The sequence below is a fragment of the Crinia signifera genome, chromosome 2 (assembly GCF_055691185.1).
Source record: "Crinia signifera chromosome 2, ASM5569118v1, whole genome shotgun sequence".
NCBI lineage: Eukaryota > Metazoa > Chordata > Amphibia > Anura > Myobatrachidae > Crinia > Crinia signifera.
Genome location: NC_139218.1, coordinates 329,868,661 through 329,889,079, shown reverse-complemented (window position 1 = coordinate 329,889,079; position 20,419 = coordinate 329,868,661). Strand labels below are relative to the sequence as shown.

At 46.4% G+C, this 20,419-nt stretch overlaps 1 protein-coding gene across 1 annotated transcript in view; it reads right to left on the bottom strand.

Annotated features, from left to right (window-relative positions):
- Positions 1-20,419, bottom strand: part of LOC146057753 (solute carrier family 26 member 10-like) — a 68,041-nt gene that overhangs the window by 29,072 nt on the left and 18,550 nt on the right. The window contains exons 2-5 of the mRNA XM_083169402.1: positions 12,742-12,852; positions 11,173-11,333; positions 5,380-5,544; positions 1,231-1,383 (exon numbers count right to left, since the gene is read on the bottom strand). Of these exons, the coding sequence (XP_083025528.1) occupies positions 1,231-1,383; positions 5,380-5,544; positions 11,173-11,333; positions 12,742-12,852 (590 nt within the window). The remainder of the gene's footprint in view (positions 1-1,230; positions 1,384-5,379; positions 5,545-11,172; positions 11,334-12,741; positions 12,853-20,419) is intronic.

Sequence of the window (20,419 nt, the reverse complement as noted above, 5' to 3'; positions counted from 1 at the left end):
CAGAAATGTGGCTGCGCATGTACATACGCCAAAGATCAGTCCCTGTGGGAAAGGACCAGACTAACCCCCTTTGTCATTTATGAAAGGGATAAGGGTAGAGAAATCATAGAGACACTAACCTATAATGTAGGCCTTTATGGGGACAGCAATTTATGAAGTAATGGAGAGCCTAGCTTTCGCCATTGCATAATGCCATCTTCAAATTGTGTTACTTAAATCCAGTTATTGAGAATACTAAAGCCTGAGAGGCTACCAGGTATCCTCACTTTATAAAAATAATAACCCTGCCCACGGGAAATGTTAAATAGATAAATAGGATCCATATTAACAATTTTGCTTGCAAACTAAATAATTATTAATCTTAAATGATCATCATTAAATATAAATCTGGAGAGATCTACCAGTTATTTATGTAGCATAGAAAATATATTTGCCCTGACCGAAAATATATTTGCCCTGACCCAGTGGAGCTTACAATCTATACTTTTATGTACATGCACACACATTCGTGCTAAGGTTTATTTTGTTGGGAGCTAATTTAGCGACCAGTATATTTTTGAGTTGTGCGTGAAAACGGAGTACCCAGAGGAAACCCACCCAAGCATGGGGAGAATATAAAAATTTGTTAGGGCCATGGTAGGAGTTGAACCCATGATCTTAGTGCTTAGTACTGCAAACTGTTTCAACATTCGCGCTTTCAGTACCTGACATTAATACCCCTTTTCTATTCCTGGGTCAACACAGGTCACGGCTCAGTAGAAACCAGGTTTGGACCTGTGAATGATGTGGATAAGGGTGCAGTATTAAACCCACGCTTGTTGATGATGTCATCTCTAAGTGCTGTGAATGAGGTTTCAAGCCACTGTCATACTTGAAATCTTTGTTCAGTCACCCGAGTCAGACTGGGGATTTAGATGGAAGCATGCTACACAGATATGGTCAATTGTATCCTTGTTGCAATGCGATGGCACACTCCTGCTATGCCATAGCCTTAAATGGGACCGATGTGTGCATGTTCCTGGCTTCCATTGACTTCAATGAGATCTGGCTCTGATGCCAATACTTGCAGCATACTGCAATGCTTTTGCATCACACTCCCGCTACAGCACGTTGCTAAAGGCTGTAGCGGGACACATCTGTAAGTAGCATGTAATCATAATTCACAAGTAAATGTACAATCTGCCCCTCTGCTATTCTTGTATTTACATTTCTGCCCACCCTGGTTCTTACCATAATGATTTCTCCAGGTATAGGTGTTCTCAGCTTCGTTCGGAAGCGGGCATTGAGCTCCTTAATTGGAATGAGCACTGCTAAGCAGAGCATGGATATAATCAATTCTGCTACATTCGTCATATGTACGGCTCTGAAAACTGATGCCAGCGTCTAAACATGAAGAAAAGCTGGGAAATTAGTAAACAAATTGGTGTTCTAGATCTCAATAGCTTCATCACTGACGTCATCCACTGGTATTTCTTTGGGTATGGGTAAAAACCCGAACTGGACAGGACCCCAGTATGCCGGAACAGACAGGCTCCATTCATCAATTTATATCAGTGTAGTGTAGTTAGGGTTACCACCTTTGTGTTGTGAGATTCCCGGACAATGCCCCACCCCTTGACACACCTCCAGCCCACCCATTGACCCGCCCCCAGCCCCGCCCCTTGATCCACCTTATTGTGGCTTTTTTTTAACCTTTGCTTCAATTCTATTCTTAATTTTGCACACCGTAATGCCACTTACACGTTACATTACACACTGTAGTGACCATTACACGTTATGCCACACATGATACCCATTACATGTTACGCCAGCCACCCCGATGCCCATTACATGTTACGCGATACACTGTGATGCCCATTACACATTATGCCATATACCGTGATGCCCATTACACATTATGCCATACACCAGGATGGGCATTACACATTATGCCAGGACTCAACAATTTTCCTCTAAACAGGGCAATATGGACAGTGCGCGCCGGAGACGCGCGCCAAAAATTTACACCATAATGCCTATTACACGTCACATGCCCATTACATATTATACCACTTGCCATAATGTACATTACACGTTATGCCAGGGCTTGACAATTTCTTTTTCTAAATAGGGACAACAGGGACAGTGTGCGCCGGTGGCGCGTGGCAAAATTTTTTACACCGTAATGCCTATTACACATCACACAACCATTACATATTACACCACATGCCATGCCGTAATGCCCATTACATGTTATCCCAAACACTGTAATGCCCACTGCACATTATGCCACCGAGATGCCCATTACATGTTATGCCTCACATGATCCTCATTACGTCAAACACACACTGTAATATATACTGTAAATAAAGAAAACCACTACAAATAGCTAAACACTATAAAAAAAAATACCGTTTTTAAATAACTATTATTGTAAATAAATAAGAGCGTCAGACTCCTGAGTGGAACAAGACACAAGTCCCGAAGTCCCTGATCTGTCTCCCAGTCGCTGCCGCTGTGTCAGTAAGCAGTCAGCAAGAGCAAAGGCACATCAATAGCATTATCCACCCATGCCTGGCAGCCCAGGTGAGAAGCCACCAGCCCCCACTGACCCCCAGTTACTCACATGCCATATGGTGAAGAAGATGAGGGCAGTGCAGAGGACCAGGGACAACATGTAGCAGAGGCAGCGAAAATGCCATAGCGAGCGGCGAGCCCAGCCTGGCCAGCAGCACCAGTCCTCAGGTGGCCGGAGAGCCCAGCGCAGCCACCAGCCTCGGTGCGCTCTGCGACATTGCCGCTCCCAGGCGCATTGGATTCGCGCAGCAGAGCCACCTCCAACCTAGCCCAGCAGGTGACGCCTCATGTCCGGCACAGGGCTCAGAAGTGTCCCGGCATACAATACTTTGTCATGCCGGGGCCCGGGCAGTAGTTCCGCCCCTGAATCCTGGCATTTCAAATCTCGCGCCGCCTGCGGTCCGGGGAAGGAGAGACGCTGCCACACCACCACTACTGGTCTTGATTGGTTGCCTGGACCGCAAGCTCCTATTGGCTCGTGGTCCGGGCAACCAATCAGGAGGACCAGCAGTGGTGGTGTGGCAGCGTCTCTCCTTCCCTGGACCGCATAGATTTCTATTACCCGGTCTGACAGGCAGGTCCTGACTCTCGCGCTAGCGGCGCTACAGCTTCAAGTTCTCATACACCAAGTTGCGGCGCGGTTCCCGGACAATGTATAGTCCGGGAACACCACCCGTCCGGACTCCGGACACCGGGCTTAATTACCGGACTGTCCGGAGTAATCCCGGACGGGTGGTAACCCTAAGTGTAGTGTAGTGTTGGGGAGTGCCTGTCCGGGGGGCTGCCTGTGACACCTGTCACTAGGGAGAGGAGGAGGGGGAGAATAAAGCCTCCCTGCATGGTCCGGGGATGTAATAAAAACTGTAACCATCCCGACCACACGGGGAGGCTGTAATCTCCGACAGCACATGTGAAATTTAATAGGATGAGAGATTCAGAAAGTGAGAGATTTGGTAAGAAATCTCCAGGTTTTTTTAAGCGACAATCATTTACACTGCAAAACCAGTTTAATTTTGCAGCGTAAATGATTGTCGCTTTAAAAAAACTGGAGATTTCTTACCAAATCTCTCACTTTCTGAATCTCTCATTCTATTAAATTTCACCTTACATGTCCCTGGTAAAAGCTATGACAAGTATCCCCCGGACAAGACACTCCCCAGATGGTACAATCTCCGGAATGCAGAGCTCGATGTCCGGCCTGGCGATCCGGGGGCTTGTCCGGTCCGGTTTTTACTTAGTCCTTAGTTATTTCTTTTATTTATAACTTATGTCTTTACTTATATCACCATCACTTTACATAGATTGTTTAATGAATCACAGGTGTTCCTTCCCCAGTGGAGCTTAAAGATTCCTATCCCTAATACACAAACACGAGCAGACACTGAATTAACCTATTAGTATGTTCAGGACTATTACAGGAAACCCACACTGTCACTAACAGAGAGAACATACTGTACTTTCCAGAAAATATTACAGAGTTTAGAAGAAGAAAAAAAACATGGGCATTGCCAATGTTATTATATTCTAATTAGTTTAATTTATTTGGGCTGACGTTACCTTGGGTCTTATTCAGTGATGCACACTGCCGTACTCAGGGCCGTCTCTACCATTAGGCAGCTGCCTATGGTGCTGGGATCTGAGGGGCCACAAATCTGCCTTTCACAGAATTAAGGATGTCTATAAGGGTGGTAGGCTGAAGTTTTGCCAAGGGTGTCAAGAAGCCTTACAGCGGCTCTGTACTGCACTGCTCATGTGCAGATCCGGGGCCAAGATGTCTCTTGCATTGCAACAAATGTCACAGGATGAATGACATGCTGCCAGCATTTTGGGGCAGGGCCAAGTACAGCATTGCTAAAAACAGGCCTCTGATTTTTGTGCCTACTGCAGCCATTGAGAATGCAGCTTCACTATACCCGGCAGTGAGATTTGTCTGGACATCCTGCCTAAACCAAGGGTTACTCAGATGTCCGATGCAGCAGCAGATCACAGTAGTCGGCAGTGCTCATCTTTTAACTGAAGACGCATCCAGCAGCTTTTGTATATTTTAGCATAGCTGCTGAATGCAAAGCTGTCCGTCTGGTAAAACATTAGCAGGTTTGTCAGGGTTACTGACGCTCAAGGCAAATGCCCTCACATGATCATCTCTCTTTAAAAGTCATTGCTAGCTGTAACTACAGACAATCTGGACAGACCAGCATTGTGTTCATCACTTGCTGTGTCTAACTAACATACCTGTGTTAAAACCCTTGCTTTTGATATCCTTGGCATCCCCCATTTACCCAAGTGGTTCCCATGGCACCCTAAAGTACCAGCATTTTTTCTACAGAACCCCTAGGCTAGATTTCCTACTGAGAAATGGAAAAATGGAATCAAGTAAATTGGGCCATCCTGTCATTCTTAGGTTGTAGTGTGGAGAGGGTTGTCCTGCCAGTCCTGCCAGTCATCTTAATTTAGGATTGGCAGCTGTCAACGCTGGTTTTGCCTATCACATTGACCGTACATGATTTAATTTGGTCTTAGACTGCCAAACTGAAGAACCCTGCAAGTTCCCTATGGCATCCCAGGGTGCCACAGCTGTACCCAGTTTACAAACAATTTCACTGACTGCATGTTCTCAATACAGAGAATGGAAATCCCACGCCGTGAATAACATTCCAAAGTTACATTTATCAACTCTTAAAACAAGAGTCATAGAGACTTTATATTTACTCTAATTTTGTGTGGTTCTAGTAATCCTTTTTCATATCAATAGTTGGGTGTGGTTACATTTTTACTTTTCTAGAGGTATTCTCAAAGGCAGCTGTGGTAATGTGCTTTGCTAACCTTGAAAATGGTGAAGGATCCGGTATGACGTGGGAGTGGGAGCCCCATCATATTCTGGATCTGAGAAATGGTCACATGGAAAGCAGCAGCGTTGGTGAAAGCTTTTACTATTGGATCAGACAAGTACGTGGAGAGGAAGCCCAGCTGCAAAACAAACATGAGAACCTGGAGAGATAAAGGCAGAAATGATAAGTATTACTACTAAACAAACCCTTACCAAATGTATGCATTACTTTATTATTATATATTTATTATTATTGCATTTTATATATATATATAAGGTGCCGTGGAGTTAGAGAGGGCCTTGCATGTGAGGGTGAGGTATTTGAAGAGGATGATGTAGGGGAATCGGAGCCAATACAGATTTTCTTGAGAGTTGCAGAAAAGGAAGGTTAGTCTAGCTGCAGAGTTAAGGACAGACTTGAAGCGAGCGAGCTGGTAGAGCCGGAGATCAGTGAGGAGACAGTCAAGCCGTGAGATGACCAGTGAGGGAATAATAAGTAATGACGCACTCTGGGAGAGACACGGCCTGATGCAAGCAATGTTGCATAGTTGGAACTGACAGGATTGAGCCAGGGATTGGACATGGGGGGCAAAGGAGAGTTGTGAGTCAAGAATGACACCCAAGCATAGTTGGGAACAGGGGAGAAAATGGTGTTGTCAACAGTGATGGAAGGGGGGGGGGGGTTGGAGACTATGGATGGAGGAAAGATGATGAGTCCATTTTTGTCCATCTTGAGCTTCAAAAGCATTTAGACATCCAGAAAGGGATGTCAGAGAGACAGCTGGAAAGCAGAGAGAGGAACAGGTCAAGAGAGGAGAGGTATAGTTGGGTTTCATTGTCATCGAGGTTGGACTGAAGGCCAAATAAGCTTATGAACACACCCAGGGAAGAGGTCTACAAGGAGAAGAGAAGGGGGCCTAGGACAGAACCCTGGAGGACCCTGATAGGGAGGATGCAGGGGGTGAAGTGGAGCTAGAGGTTGACATTCAGAAAGAGGTGAACCAGGCCAGAACAGTGCTAGAGAGGCCAATAGTTTGGAAGGTGTGGAGAAGGAGGGTATAATACACAGTGTGGAAAGCAGAAGAAAAATTCAGTAGTATAAGTAGTAGGCTGGCCTATCCCGGGATTGGAATCCGCAGGATCCCTGGATTTGGCCCTAAAATTGATGGGATTTCAAACTCCAATCCAGGGATTTCTGCATTGGACTGCGCATGCGCAGTCTATTGCTGTGCAGTGTCTGAGCACCCACTCAGCTGCTGCCGGGCTGCTCCCATCTCCAGCTGTGCAGCTCTGCACAGCGTGACGTGGTCAAAAGTCACGCTGTATAGTCCATTGGCCGCACGCTGTACCCCAGATCTGCTTCTCTCAGCTGCACTAATCCTGCCCGACCATGTGGGTAAATGTACGGGGAGGCCGATTTATGGGGAGCGGGGGTAATTTTTTATTAGGGAGGCCAATCAGGGGATCCCGGGATTGCGCATTTTCAATCCAGAATCCTGAGATTTAAAAAAATGGCATCCCTAATAAGTAGTGAGAAATGACCCCTGGACTCAGCATGTCATTGGTGACATTGACAAGGTCAGTTTCAGTGGAGTGGAGTGGGTGACAGCCAGACTGAAGAAGATCGAGGATGGTATTGTCAGATAAGTAGTGAGATGGCTGTATACAAGCACCTCAAGTAATTTGGAGGTGAGCAAGAGAAGAGAGATTGTGCAGTAGCTAGAAGGTGAAAAAGGGTCAAGGTTGTTTTTTTAAGAATAGGTTAGACAAGAACATGTTTGAATGGTGAGGGAAAAATTCCAGAAGAAAGTGATAGGTTGAAGAGGGGGAGCAAGGTGAGAGCATGCTGTAGGGGAGAAGGAGCAGAGGATGCAAGAGGGGAAAGGGTCTAGGGGGCAGGTAGAGGGGGGAGAGCAAAGAAGGAAGGAGAGGACTTCCTTATCTGTGGTGAGGTGAAAGGAGCACAAGATGGGAAGGCTGGAGGGAAAGGATGGTGGAGAAAGAAGAGTTGCAATGTCAGACGGGTGGAGAAGAATTCATGGCAAATATCAGTCTTAATTTTGGAAAGAAGGCATATTCAGTGTCATTGAGGGAGGATGGGTAGGGGGGCGAGGGGACTGGATTACTGAGAAGTGATTGGAAAAATGATTCCTTTGCAAGGTATGATGCAGAGCTGTACGAAGAGAAAATAAACTTGAAATTGGGTAAATCTGCCAGAGAGACAGTTTTCCTACAGAGACGCTCAGTGGTGTGAGCATTTTTTCAGAAACTGGGTCAATTTGGAGTGGCAGGGTTGGAGTTTAGAATGACAGAGGGGATAGAACAGATGGGAGCAACAGAATCAAGTGTGGAGGTGACGGTAGAGTTATAGAAGGAGGCTACCTGGATGGGGCAGGCCATGGTGGATAGAGGAGCAAGGAGAGTATCAAGTTAGGATAGGATAGCGGTGTCCAGGGCACTGAAATTGCATCTGGTGAGGGTGAGTCTAGGCTTGCGGATGAGAGGATGAGAGGATTAAATAGAGTAGATGGTGGTCAGGGAGAGAGAAGGGAGAGTTGGAAAAGTCAGACCAGTGAGTGAAGGGAGTCAAGGGAGTTGCTGATGTGGTGTGTCGGAAGGAGAAGGGCGTCCGCTGAGAAAGGCCAATGGAGGAGGAGAAGGGCAAGAAGATTAGTAGATGCAGGATTAGTAATGTCAATAGGGATGTTAAAGTTGCTGTGGATGATGACGAGAAGGTCAGAGAAGAGGAAGTGGGGACCCCAGGCAGCGAAGTTGTCTAGGAATGGGGAGGAACAGCTGATGGGGTGGTAGATGACCACCAGCTGAAGATGAATGGGGTAGGCTAGTCAAATAGAGTGGACCTCAAAGGTGAAAAAGATGAGGGACGGTTTGGGTAGAATGACACATAAGGTGCAGTTTGGGGAGAGGAGGATGAACACTCTGAAATTTTGGCAGTCATCAGAGTGGGTAAAGGTGAAACCCCCATAGGATAGGGCAGCAGAGGAGGTGGAGTCTTGTTGGAGATGAAGACATTGTGTATAGCGGGCATCTTATTACAGATTGATCTGGCATTCCAGAGTGCACAGAAGAAAGAGAGGGAAGGGACAGGTTATATGTGGATAAGGTTGGCATGTTGTGTGTGTATTGGATAGTCTGAAACTGGAAAGGGGCTGATAGCATGCAGAGTAAAACCATGGCTCCGGTACAGTAGCGTTGCGCGAAAGAATATTGTCAAAATAGAGAGAAGAAGAAAAAAAATTGATAAGCAGTGTGAGAAGTGGGTGTCAAATGGCAAACAGGCAAATGGCAGACAGGGATGATATGGAATCTGGTAAACTGAAATTGTTGAGTAGATGCAAATAATAATACCCCTCAGAGTAATTTTTTTAAAATGTAGGGAATGGGGTCACATGGGAAGATGTAGTGTCCCTTACATATTATGCTCACTATAGTAGTGCCCCTTACACATTATGCCCAATGTTATAGTGACCTTACACATTATGCTGACTGTTGTACACTTTTGTCCACTGTTTTATTGCACCTTACATATAATGCACACAGTTGTAGTGCTCCTTACACATTATTCCCAATATTGTTGTGCCCTTACACATTATGCTGACTGTTGTATTGCCCCTTACATACAGTATTATGCTCACAGTTGTAGTGCCCCATACACATTATGCCCAATGTTGTAGTCCTCCTTACACATTATGCCCACTGTTGTAGTGTGGCTAGTGCCCCTACCTACCTTGATTTGCGGATCTGATCTGTGGACAGAACAAATGTCTCTCCCATCTCTTGCCCAGCCCTAGAAAAAGCCCTGCCTTTGGGTGGAACATTGCACTCCCCTTAACTACTGTATCATTTCCCTGAAACAAGTTTATAAAAGTAGACAAGCATGTATTTCAGACAGGGATGTGCCTCACTGCACGGTACAGCACTGACCTTGATGTAAATCAGACAATGGTGTGCCTCACCGCACCCATAGCACTGACCTTGATTTAAATCAGACAATTATGCGCCTCACCGCACCGCACTGACTGAAAATTTTGTACCAATAATATATTGTGCATTATAAGAAATAATGGGGCATATGTATTAAGCCTTAACAAGAGATAAATGCAAGGGTGATAAAGAGAGATAAACATCCAGCCCAGTGGTGTAACTATGGAGGGTGCAGGGGGGGGGGGCCGAGGGCTCAGCAGGCATCCCCTGCACCCTTAAGAATGTTTTATTTAGTGCCTCATCCCATTCCCTGCTCCCTGCCCGGCCCGCCCGCGGCGCTATGTTTTGGGCTATAAAGGGGGAGGAGCCGGTCTGGCAAATCCGGCCTCTGCTGCTCTCCCCTCTCTCTTTGACACTGCCGGGGCTCAACGTCACTAACTGGTGACCAGCCCCGGTGTGGAAATGGTGTGCTGCCGCTGGTTCTGTTCTGTGTGTGTGGGGACCCGGGCCTGGCAGCACTGATGCTGCCACGCTGATGTGGATGTCGGCGCCCACACTGATTGGAGATGGGCGCTGCTGAGGAGACCAGGCAATGATGTATATAGCTGGTGCCACAGAGGGGACCCGCGCAGCTGAGGAGACCCGAAGATGATGTAAGGAGCAGGCGCCGCAGAGGGGACCCATGATGCTGAGCCTGAGAACCAGTGATTATGTGGATATCTGGTGCCGTTCCACTGCTGCTAGCCTGGAGGTACCAAGCAGTCAGTCTCTCTCTCCCTCTCCCTCCCCCCCTCTCTCTCTCTCTCCCTCTCCCTTTCTCCCTTTTTGTTGTCTCTCTGTCTTGCACTCTCACATTCCAACAGCCCCCTCTCTTCTTTTACACTCTCTTATCTCACCTGCCCTCTCTTCTCCCTCCCCCCTCACCTCCCTGCCTGACATTCTCTCTGACTCCTGCTCTTACCCCTACCCATAGGCGTGCGCACATTGAGTGTTAAGGGTGCACAGGCACCCCCTAATGCTGTGCCCCAACCCCACACTTATTGCTGCTAGTAATACCAGCAATACCTTTTACCAAAGATTTTTGCTTTTTAGACCTGTATTCCATTAAAATAAGCGCCCATCAATCAATGTGTGTTTTGCATTATTAATTGTATTACACTATTGTCATATCACTACATAGTTACATGTGTCATCCAGATATGATTTTGACTTTATTTGCATGTACAGTTACACAGAGTAATTAGAAGATTAAAACTGAAATAGGCAGGAGATTATGGTGTGGCTGAGAGACATTTAATATTGTAGTGAGTGCACGCCTGATTTGCGGTGTTAAACAGACCCAATGGCGGTGTTAGACATGCCCAATAGGATAGGCACACCGCTTTGACAGTGCACCCCCTAATAAAATGTGCTGCGCACGCCTATGCCCCTACCTCTCTCTCTTGCTCCTCTCCCTCTCTATCTGACATCCTCTCTATCTTTTTTCACATTCCCTCTCTTTCCCTGACAACCCTCCTCTTACCTCTCTGTCCCCGAAACCATCTTTGTCTCTCACTCCCCTTATTCTACCCCCTAAGGGGCATTGTAGCGACAGTGGTACAAGTGTGTGTGTGGGGGGGGGGGGGGGAATGCCTCTGGTCCAGCCAATCACCTGCTAACTGCCATGTTACAGGCTGTGTTTGAAAAAAATCAGTTAGGCGCTGATTGGCTGGACATTTATCTCTCCTCATCACCCTTGCATTTATCTCTTGTTAAGGTTTAATACATCTGCCTGACTGTATCTACTATTGTAAAATGTAATGATCTTAGAAGCTGCATGGCTTATATGGAAGCTTTATATTTACCATTATTAGCCCCATGAGGAAGGCGATAGCAGCGGCCATCCCTATTCTCTGACTGTACACTTCTGATTGCTCCTCACTTGTGAGGTTTCTATCCATCGGATTCTGTACAAGATGCTCATCAATCACTGAGCCAGTCATTAGACTTAGCACAGCAAAAGTACCTGTGGATCAAAACATGTATGTGACTACAGTGGATTTTTCCAAGATTTGTTCTAACACATTTAGATTCTCTCTCTGACAGGTTCACTGTGTACCGCATCTGTGTCACCCCGTTCTGTCTGCCCCTCCCCTTTAGAATGTAAGCTCTTACGAGCAGGGCCATATTCCCACATGTGCTTTCCTTCTATTATTTAAGGTGCCTATACACAGGGCGAAACTGCTGAGTGATCTGAGCAATGTAGATCGCTCCGATCGCTCCGATCCCTCACACATTGCTGTGTATATATACAGTGCAGAATTGCACAGAATTGCCAAGAGTATTACTGCAGAGCTTTGCTCTCACAGAAGGTTTCAGGCTTCAGGAAATAATCACAGCTTATCCTTTACATATGTCCCCACCCCCATGAGAAGCCAGTAATAAAGGCATGTCTTTCCCATGAGTGCCTCTGTCCCCTGCCCCGCCAAGTGTCTCTCTGCCCACTGCCTCGCCAAGTATCCCCCTGCCCCACCAAGTGTGCCTGTGCCCCCTGCCTCACCAAGTGTCCCTCTGACTTCCTCCCCATGAGTGCCTTTATTTCATGCCCCCTCCCCCCCCCCCCCCCCCCATGTGCACCTATCATATGATCTGGTGGGTATTGAACACTGAGGATACATTACAGTCAAAATCGACACATAGTAAATACTGTTTTTTTTTTTTTCAGATTACAATGCCCCATCATTGCCCCATCATTGCCCCATCAATGCCCCATCAATGCCCCATCAATGCCCCATCAACGCCCCATCAATGCTTGTCTTGTTTTTATCTGATGACAAATCTGAACTTTGGTAAATTGACTCTATACAGTAGAGGTTTATGGACACCCATACTATCCAACACCACTAAAATTGGACCCACCCAAATAGCGGATTACAATATCAAAAGAAGCACAATAGGAACAAGCGGGACTATACATAAGTATATATTCTGCTTACTACCCAATATTTGTCAGCCATTTTAACATTGATTTATCATGCATGAATTGTTGTGACCTTTTAAAAACTTTTTATTTGCTAAACAATACATTGCTTGAATATAAGCATAAATAAATATTCTTAATTTCAGATTAATGTGATACCCAATTGATCTTTTTAGTTTTTTAATTTCTTTAAGCGCTCCACTTCATCCTTGTTGTTCTTTCCCAAATTGTTATTACGGGGGACCGACCCTCCCCCAGTGTGAGCAGCTGACAGAACATCACATATTACTGGCGCTCTTCTCACCCTAGGGTGACTTTTTCTTCTGACTCTATACAGTAGTTGACAACTCTTACTTTGGACTTGTTATTTCTCCTGCTGGTTATTATAACTAGACAATTCTGAATTATTCCTTAATGCATGACAATATTCTTAAAATATCTTTAATGGTCTTACCTGTAGAAACATGATGTCCGGTCCCTAGTAACATGTACAGCACAACAGGAAAGAAAGATGTATAGAGCCCATAAACTGGAGCTACGGATGTCAGCAGTGCAAAGGCCATTCCTAGGGTAGAAGCATTTAACAGAATTAGATATATCAAGATCTCACCTCTCAACCATACATATCATTAGCTGCAACCAGGTTAGTGCTGTAGCAAAGGGTATTAAAACCACTTGACATACCTTACCCTAACTGCTTTATGACAAACAGATGTATTCTTCTTCAGAACAAGTTAAATTTCCAGGGTTTCTGGAGGTAAGTGAAACTTTTAGTGTTTCATTTTTTACTGTATACAACTTAATTTGATATTGAGAATCTGAGGAACTATTTTTGGAGTATAGCAATAGCTGCAGGCTATAATTATACTTGAGTGACTTTACTGGAGGTGCAGTCATTTTGGATTATTTTTATTCCTTTTGTGTGCAAATCACTGTTTACATATGGTACCTTTAAGAGTACTTGTAATATCATGCACAATCTTTGTTTGTTACCTATTGTTTGAATATCATGGCTGTATATTCACTTTGCATGATTTATCTGCACTTTTTGGTTTCATTGTGCACCCAGCTGAGTATTTTCCCTTTACCAGTTCTGGAGGGGCAGTAGGCAACAGGGTCATAACTAGGGATTTTTCAAGCAGTGCTACCAAACATACAGCATGGCCAGTGGGGGGCTGGGCCGGGGGGCAGGGCCTCCCACCACCCATCAGGCATTCTGATTCCCTTACCTCCTTCAAGCGCTCCCTCAAAACCCACTTCTTCCGACAAGCCTATCTCTCCTCCTCCTAACCTCTTTCGCTCCTCCTATCCTGCCTACCCTACCCCTCCATCCGTTCCCATCCGTTTCTACTTATCCTATTGTTTTTCGTTCGTCCACCCACCTCCTTTTAGTATTTTAACTCTTATGAGTAGGACCCTCCTTCCTCACGTACTCACCCTAGCTCTTTACCTTCCCTTCCTCTACTTCATCTTCAGTCTCCTCGACAATTTCCACACCTACTTTACAACTGATGCTGATTTTAGTTCTACCAGCTATACCCCTATTTATGCTATATTTTATCAACACACCCTGTACGTTACCTTTTAATTTGTTTTTTGTTTGCTATGTACGGTGCTGCGGACACTTTGTGGCATCTTATAAATAACCAAACTACTACTACATATATCATACCCTCCAACATGACCCATTCTATTAGGTACAAAATGCTGTGTTTCTGGACTTCCTTGTCAGTGGCAGTTGCAGTTGTGAGCCGGCAGCACAATCCAATATTCAAAAAGGGGAGCCACACCTACTGCCACCTCAAACATCACTGTCCTGGACTCACTGACAGTTGATATGACCACCCCTCTTTGAATTTTGGACTGAGCTGGAGCCCCACCTCTGTAACTGCCACTGGCAGGGAAGTCCAGGAACAGAGCATTTTGTACCTAATGGAAGGGTATGTTGGAGGGTATGCTATATGCAGCACTTGGGCTGGCTCCGGATTACAGCAGGCAGTGGCAATCAAGCAGGGTGATTGTCCGTGGTCAGTAGCCACAATCAACCCACCAGCTCCGTTCTACTCAGGAGCTTAGGGTCGGCTCTGTATTATAGCAGGCATTGGCAGGCAAGCAGAGCACTACAAGGTGATCGTATGTGGTCTAGGGCCACAATCACCCTGCCAGCGCCGTGCCGCTCAGAAGCCTAGGGCCAGCTCTGTATTATAGCAGGCAGCAGCAGCGGCAGGCAAGCAGAGCACTGCAGGGTGATCGTATGTGGTCTGTAGCCACAATCACCACACCAGCGCCGTGCCATATGCCCGCTAATAGCAGGCTGCAGCGCTGTCCCTCCTTCTCCAGCCCCTTGGAAAGCCTACTAGCCTTGATGTGTGATGCTGTCACGCATGGCATTACGGAAGTGGCCGCGGGGGAGAGAAGACAGATGAAGAGCTTCAGCGCTCACCAGTGCACTGCATCCCTCAACAGACAGCAAGCCAGCCCACCAGACATGACACAGGAGGCGGTGAGTTGCATTACTGATTTTACAGGGGATTTGCATATGTGAAAAGAGATGTGTAAAGGGACATGACCTATGCCTCTATGGTTTAATGTGAAAAAGGAGCACTGGATGTTGTGTAATGTGAATATGGAAAATTACTGGGTGGCATAGGGCCTGATTCAGACCCAATCACACAGCTGCAATTTTGAAGCACGTGCGCAAGCCGCCAGTGCATTTTTGGATGCTCGTAGGGTGATTGACATCCTGTGGACATTTGGGGGTGGTTACCATGCGTTTTCTGGGAGTGCCCCAGTAAACGCTGGTGTTCCCTGGGATGGATGGCTCCTTCACCCCATGACCAAAGCAGTGCGTGCTCAGTCCTGGCTTACTCAGCGCTGCGCCCAGAGGGGAAAACCATTTGATGGTGAGCAGCTTCCGACAGGATATGAATGGATGTACACACCCGTACACATTCATTCGCAAGGCAAAGCTTTCACTGGCGGAAGGATATGTGTGCAGGGCCACTTGTTTGTGTTGTGTTTGCCCCCCCAGGCTGAAAGTGGCTAGCCAGCCCCTGAGCATGGCCCTGTGTGCCTCACAGCCTTTGCTTCTGGCTTCTCAAGGCAATCACAATACTATCTGTGCACTGAGCATCTTTAGGATGCTCCAAGTGCAAGTGGTGCTCTGTTCCCCCAGTGCTGGGGCCATGATTTCATGACATCACGGGGGAAATTTACTAAGAATACGAATACGAAAAATCGTATTCGTATTCTTAAGACGAATGAATACGACTGGTGTAATAGTATTTTCATTCGTATTCTGGAGGATAATTTACTAATCAGTCGTATTTGACTGATTCATATTATCCGATGGCGTACTGACTGATCCGTGCAGTCTAAAGCAAAATACGCCAGGAAATTGAAGTCTATGTTCCTGGCGTATTTGGGCGGCAATTATTGGCAGTTGACAGATAATTAGCGGCCGTATTAGTAAATTAGGAATCACCATTTTTTTGAATGGTGATTCCTATTCGTATTTCCCAATGGCGTATACATTTGTATTTGTAAATACAAATACAAATGTGCCATAAATACGAATACAAATATGTGTATTTTTGGCATAGTAAATACCAAAAATACGAATACACCTAAAAAAAATTGTATTTTACTATGCAAATACAAATTTTTTTAGGCGTTTTTGCCTTAGTAAATTTCCCCCCATCTGCTTGGGGCAGTGCAGACAATGTAATGGTTAGCATTACTGCCTCATAACACTGAGGTCATGGGTTTGATTCCCACCATGGTCCTAATTGTGCAGTTTGTATATCCTCCCCGTGCTTATGTGGGCTTCCTCCGGGTACTGATATAAATATACTGATCCCAACAAATTAACCCTAGAATGTGTGTTTGCGCATTTGGTAAGGAATATAGATTGTAAGCTCCACTGGGCAGGGACTGATGTGACCCACATCTACCACGCCAGCGGCATCCCCCTGTCTGGTCCCTGCGATCCCGGAAGTATCTTGGGAATTCGCGCAGGTACCAGACTCACAGTCTCGCGGGAACTGATGCAAGAGCACGCTCCGCACACTGCATTCGCCTACCCAGCCAGCCGTGAACAGCAAGCTCCGGGTACACTGACACCCACAACTGCAGCCGACCTACTACCTCCGCTCACGTCAGGACTCCCGGTACCCTCCCACCCGCTACTGCACGCAACTCACCCCCGCCTGCTACCTCTGCACACACCAGCACTCCTGGTACCCTCAAAACTTTAACTGCATGCCTCCTGCTGCCTGTGTGGGAGCTGCATCTCCACCCGCACCCCCCCTCCCGGCGGCAACTCCACCCGGACCCCCTCCCCCGGCCCAGCAGCATCTCCATCCTCAACCCCCCCCCCCCTCCCGGCAGCATCTCCATCCACACCCCTCCCGGCAGCATCTCCACCTGCACCTCCCCTCCCCCAGCCCAGCAGCATCTCCATCCTCAAAAAAACAAACCTTCCTGCCAGCATCTCCGCCCGCACCCCCTCCTGCCAGCATCTCCGCCCGCACCCCCCCGCCCTGCCACTCCCCCACCCACCAAGCACCTACCCCCACCCATAGCACCCTACCCTCACCCTGCGTTCACAGGTTAAGGGGGCGCAGCCCCTTACGCCGGCGTGAAAAGCGCCCATAGAGTGCGATGATCACCTGGTACAGGGATGGCCAACTGGTCAGAGGTAAAGAGCCGAAAAATATTGGTAGTCAAGCTAAAGAGCCGACATCATGCGCGTGCGCCAAAAAAAGGGGCGTAGTCTATTTTGACCCCTTGGATGGGTGTGATACAAATATGCCTCCAATAGTGTAGTGCCATATATACATATGCCCCCAATAGTGCCAGATACACATATGCCCCCCACGGTGCCAGGTATGCACCACACGGTGTCGGGTATGCCCCTATGGTGCCAGAAAGCTGGTATGCCCCCACAGTGCCAAAAAGCTGGTATGCCCCAACAGTGCCACAAACTGCTATGCCCCCACAGTGCCACAAACTGCTATGCCCCCACAGTGCCACAAACTGCTATGCCACCACAGTGCCACAAACTGCTATGCCCCCACAGTGCCAGTCACAAGGATGCACAGTAAGGGGTAGGAGAGATGCGCGATGTGCGCTCTCCTCGCCTCAGAAGGAGAAGGGATTCAGGGAACCGGCAGCAGGGGGGACTGGGACAGACGGTGGGCGGCGGGCAGCAGTGGGAGAAGGAGACGCATTTTACAAGGGGGAGAGCCGCATGAGGCTCAAGAGCCACGGGTTGGCCACCACTGACCTAGTATATCATACTTGCCTACCCTCCTAGAAGCTGAAGGAAGCTCCTAATTTTAATTGTAGTCCCTCATAGCCCATCCTTCCTAGTGAAGTGGACAATGTATCACAAACTATCCCACAATATGGTCTAATGTATATCTTACATTTCAAAGACTAATTACTGTGAAAACATTGTTTTAAAGAAATGTTACAGAAATCTAGAATTACACCATCCTGTAAAATCTATGCTACAAGAAGTCGTTTTTGATGCACTGACAATTTGAAATTGTTGTTCTTTCTTTGTTGTTTTTTTCTTTTATAAAGTTTGTACAAAAAATAAAAGACTGCAGCATTATAATTTTTTCCTCATGACATAAGTAACTGGAAAAACAACCCCATAATGCATTCTGCTGCTACTCACATGTATAAAGAACTACTTGTGCATGTTGTATTTCCTGCCCTGGAATCAATGGAGCACAATAAGGCTCTCAGTGGACAAATATTTTTTTGCTGGTTTTCTGGTTCCAGACATCCTCACAGGGACACTGAAGTGCCAGAAAATTTGGAAAACCCTCAAAATGAGTTCATATAGAAAATTAGACAAACCTGCAATATTTTTGTCAAAAAGAATAAATTCAGTTTAACTTAAATATTACACACCCAACTATGGATTTGATTTATAATTTAATAGCTTAATTTCAGCATTGCATTTATTACAAACAGGTGCATCTTAAGAGAGGAGAGGCCTAGGTGCAGTTGTCTTCTGGACCTCCTCCCCTTAGCTGGCAGCGCTCTTGGCTATGGGCTCTAGGGTCACTAGGGGGCCCTTGTGCTATGAGTCTAGTGCGTCTCTGGGGAAAATGGTGTGGTGGCCATTTTACAAGTGATTTTCTCAACAGGAATAGATACTGTGGATGTTTTATAATGTTTCTTTTTTTGAACAACACTGATTTATTAGAAGTCTATCTGCTACCACTTCATTGCTTGTTAACGAGACCCTGTTGTGGTGGAAAGAACTGATTGGTTGGCTGGTAAATAAAACACCGAGCAATGTGGATAAATGTTTATCTTCTGATGAAGCCCCTACTTTTCTACAGTGGAGAAACGCATCAAGAGCCTCTCTGACGGAGTACTGACCATACGAAATGTGCGTACACACGTACAGATTTTTCTGTCTGATCTATCTGATGGGAACAAAAACCTGGAAATGTCTGGGAGCGTATGACGGTGGGCATCTTTTCATTCATGAGTGTCAGCTTCACTTGCTAATATCAGCTGTTTCAATTGCATTTTTAGTATAAACATGAATGAGGCCCAAAGTCATACACATACACTGCTAAACATTATACATTATGGGGTCTATTTACTAACACAGCCTGTAACATGACAGCTAGGAGCTGGTTGGCTGGTACTTAATCTCTGTCGATTTTATCTCCATCCAAGGCTTATAGAAAAATAGAAAAAAGCCAGAATATAGTCAGCAATTGTTCTTGATGATCCAGATAGGGACAGAACACAACAACATCACCCACAAGTCCCACAGAAATATCTGAGAGGTGTGTTATGAAAACCAACATCTACTGTACATGGACTACACATGTGCAATTCAGCCCTGTTTTGGCTCTATTGCATGTGAGTTTATCTAAGGAGATAGTGGATACAGGCAATCTATTTCCTCATTGCTTTGAAGTATAGTTTTTCTATAAATGTATAAATACTGCATATATCATGTGGGAAGGGGCATCATAGGAAGTTCTTTCACTGGGCACCAGAGAAAGCCTTATGGTCCCCATACAGGTATGTGACTCCTCAGAGGGAGAAGTCGTATAAGAAATCCCTTGAACTGCCAGGGAACTTCCCGGGCGGCAGGATCACATGCAATGTATATTGTATGCAGTCCTTTTGCATGCAATACCCAGCTGCTGGGAGGCTGCCTGTGTTGGAAGTCGGTCCTGTAAGCAGGTCCGATCCTCAACTCAGATCCGATGCACACGGGAACGAGCATTGGATCGGATTGGATGAGATATCAAACACATCTGATTTGGCAATTTTTCACCCCTTTTCTCAGCCTGATCCATCGGAATCTGGTGAAAAGTGGCCACATCGCACAAGTGTAGGTCATCTCTGCAGCACATAAGATGTGACTTCTCTACCCTGGCAGTTGCAGGAGTGTTATAAGTTGTTTATCACCTAATTCTCCTGAATCGTCACTGCATACAGACTTATACAATTGTCTGCCATTCACTCGACATCAGGCACCCAGCTTAATACTAGCAGACAGAGGTGGATTTGGACCTCATGGGGCCCTCCTCCCTCAGACAATCCATAGCACTATGTAGGATTGCAGGTGGCGTCCATAGAGTACCTTGGCGCATGCAGAGTCTATCAATAAATGTTCAGTGGCATTGTGTACAAATCTGTATCAGGCGCTAGGTGTTTCCACTGCCCACATACAGTACAGCGGGTGAACAAACATTTTTTATCCCATCAAAGTACATCATACGGACTGATGTACTTTGTCCCTTTGACAAGGTCCGACGGAAGTCATCATGTGGTAGCCGCATAATGCTCCTCTGTGAACATTTTGAATGGTAAGAATATCTTTCTGGGGCCCCTTGGGACCTAGGCAGGGGCTTAGGTTGCCTTTGTCAGGTCTCCGGGGTGCTGTGTTCCGGGCTGTGACCGAAGTGGGTCTGTAGACAAGAATGGATAACAGACCTGGGGAGACTGGATATAACGGTGCATATGCAGGGGATGAGTTCTGGAACATGAAGGGCACAGGTGAACAGGGAATTGGCAAATACTCTGGCAGAGGCACGGAGACTAAACCCACCGGTGGTTTTCACCAGGGAGGGGCAGGTCGCAGC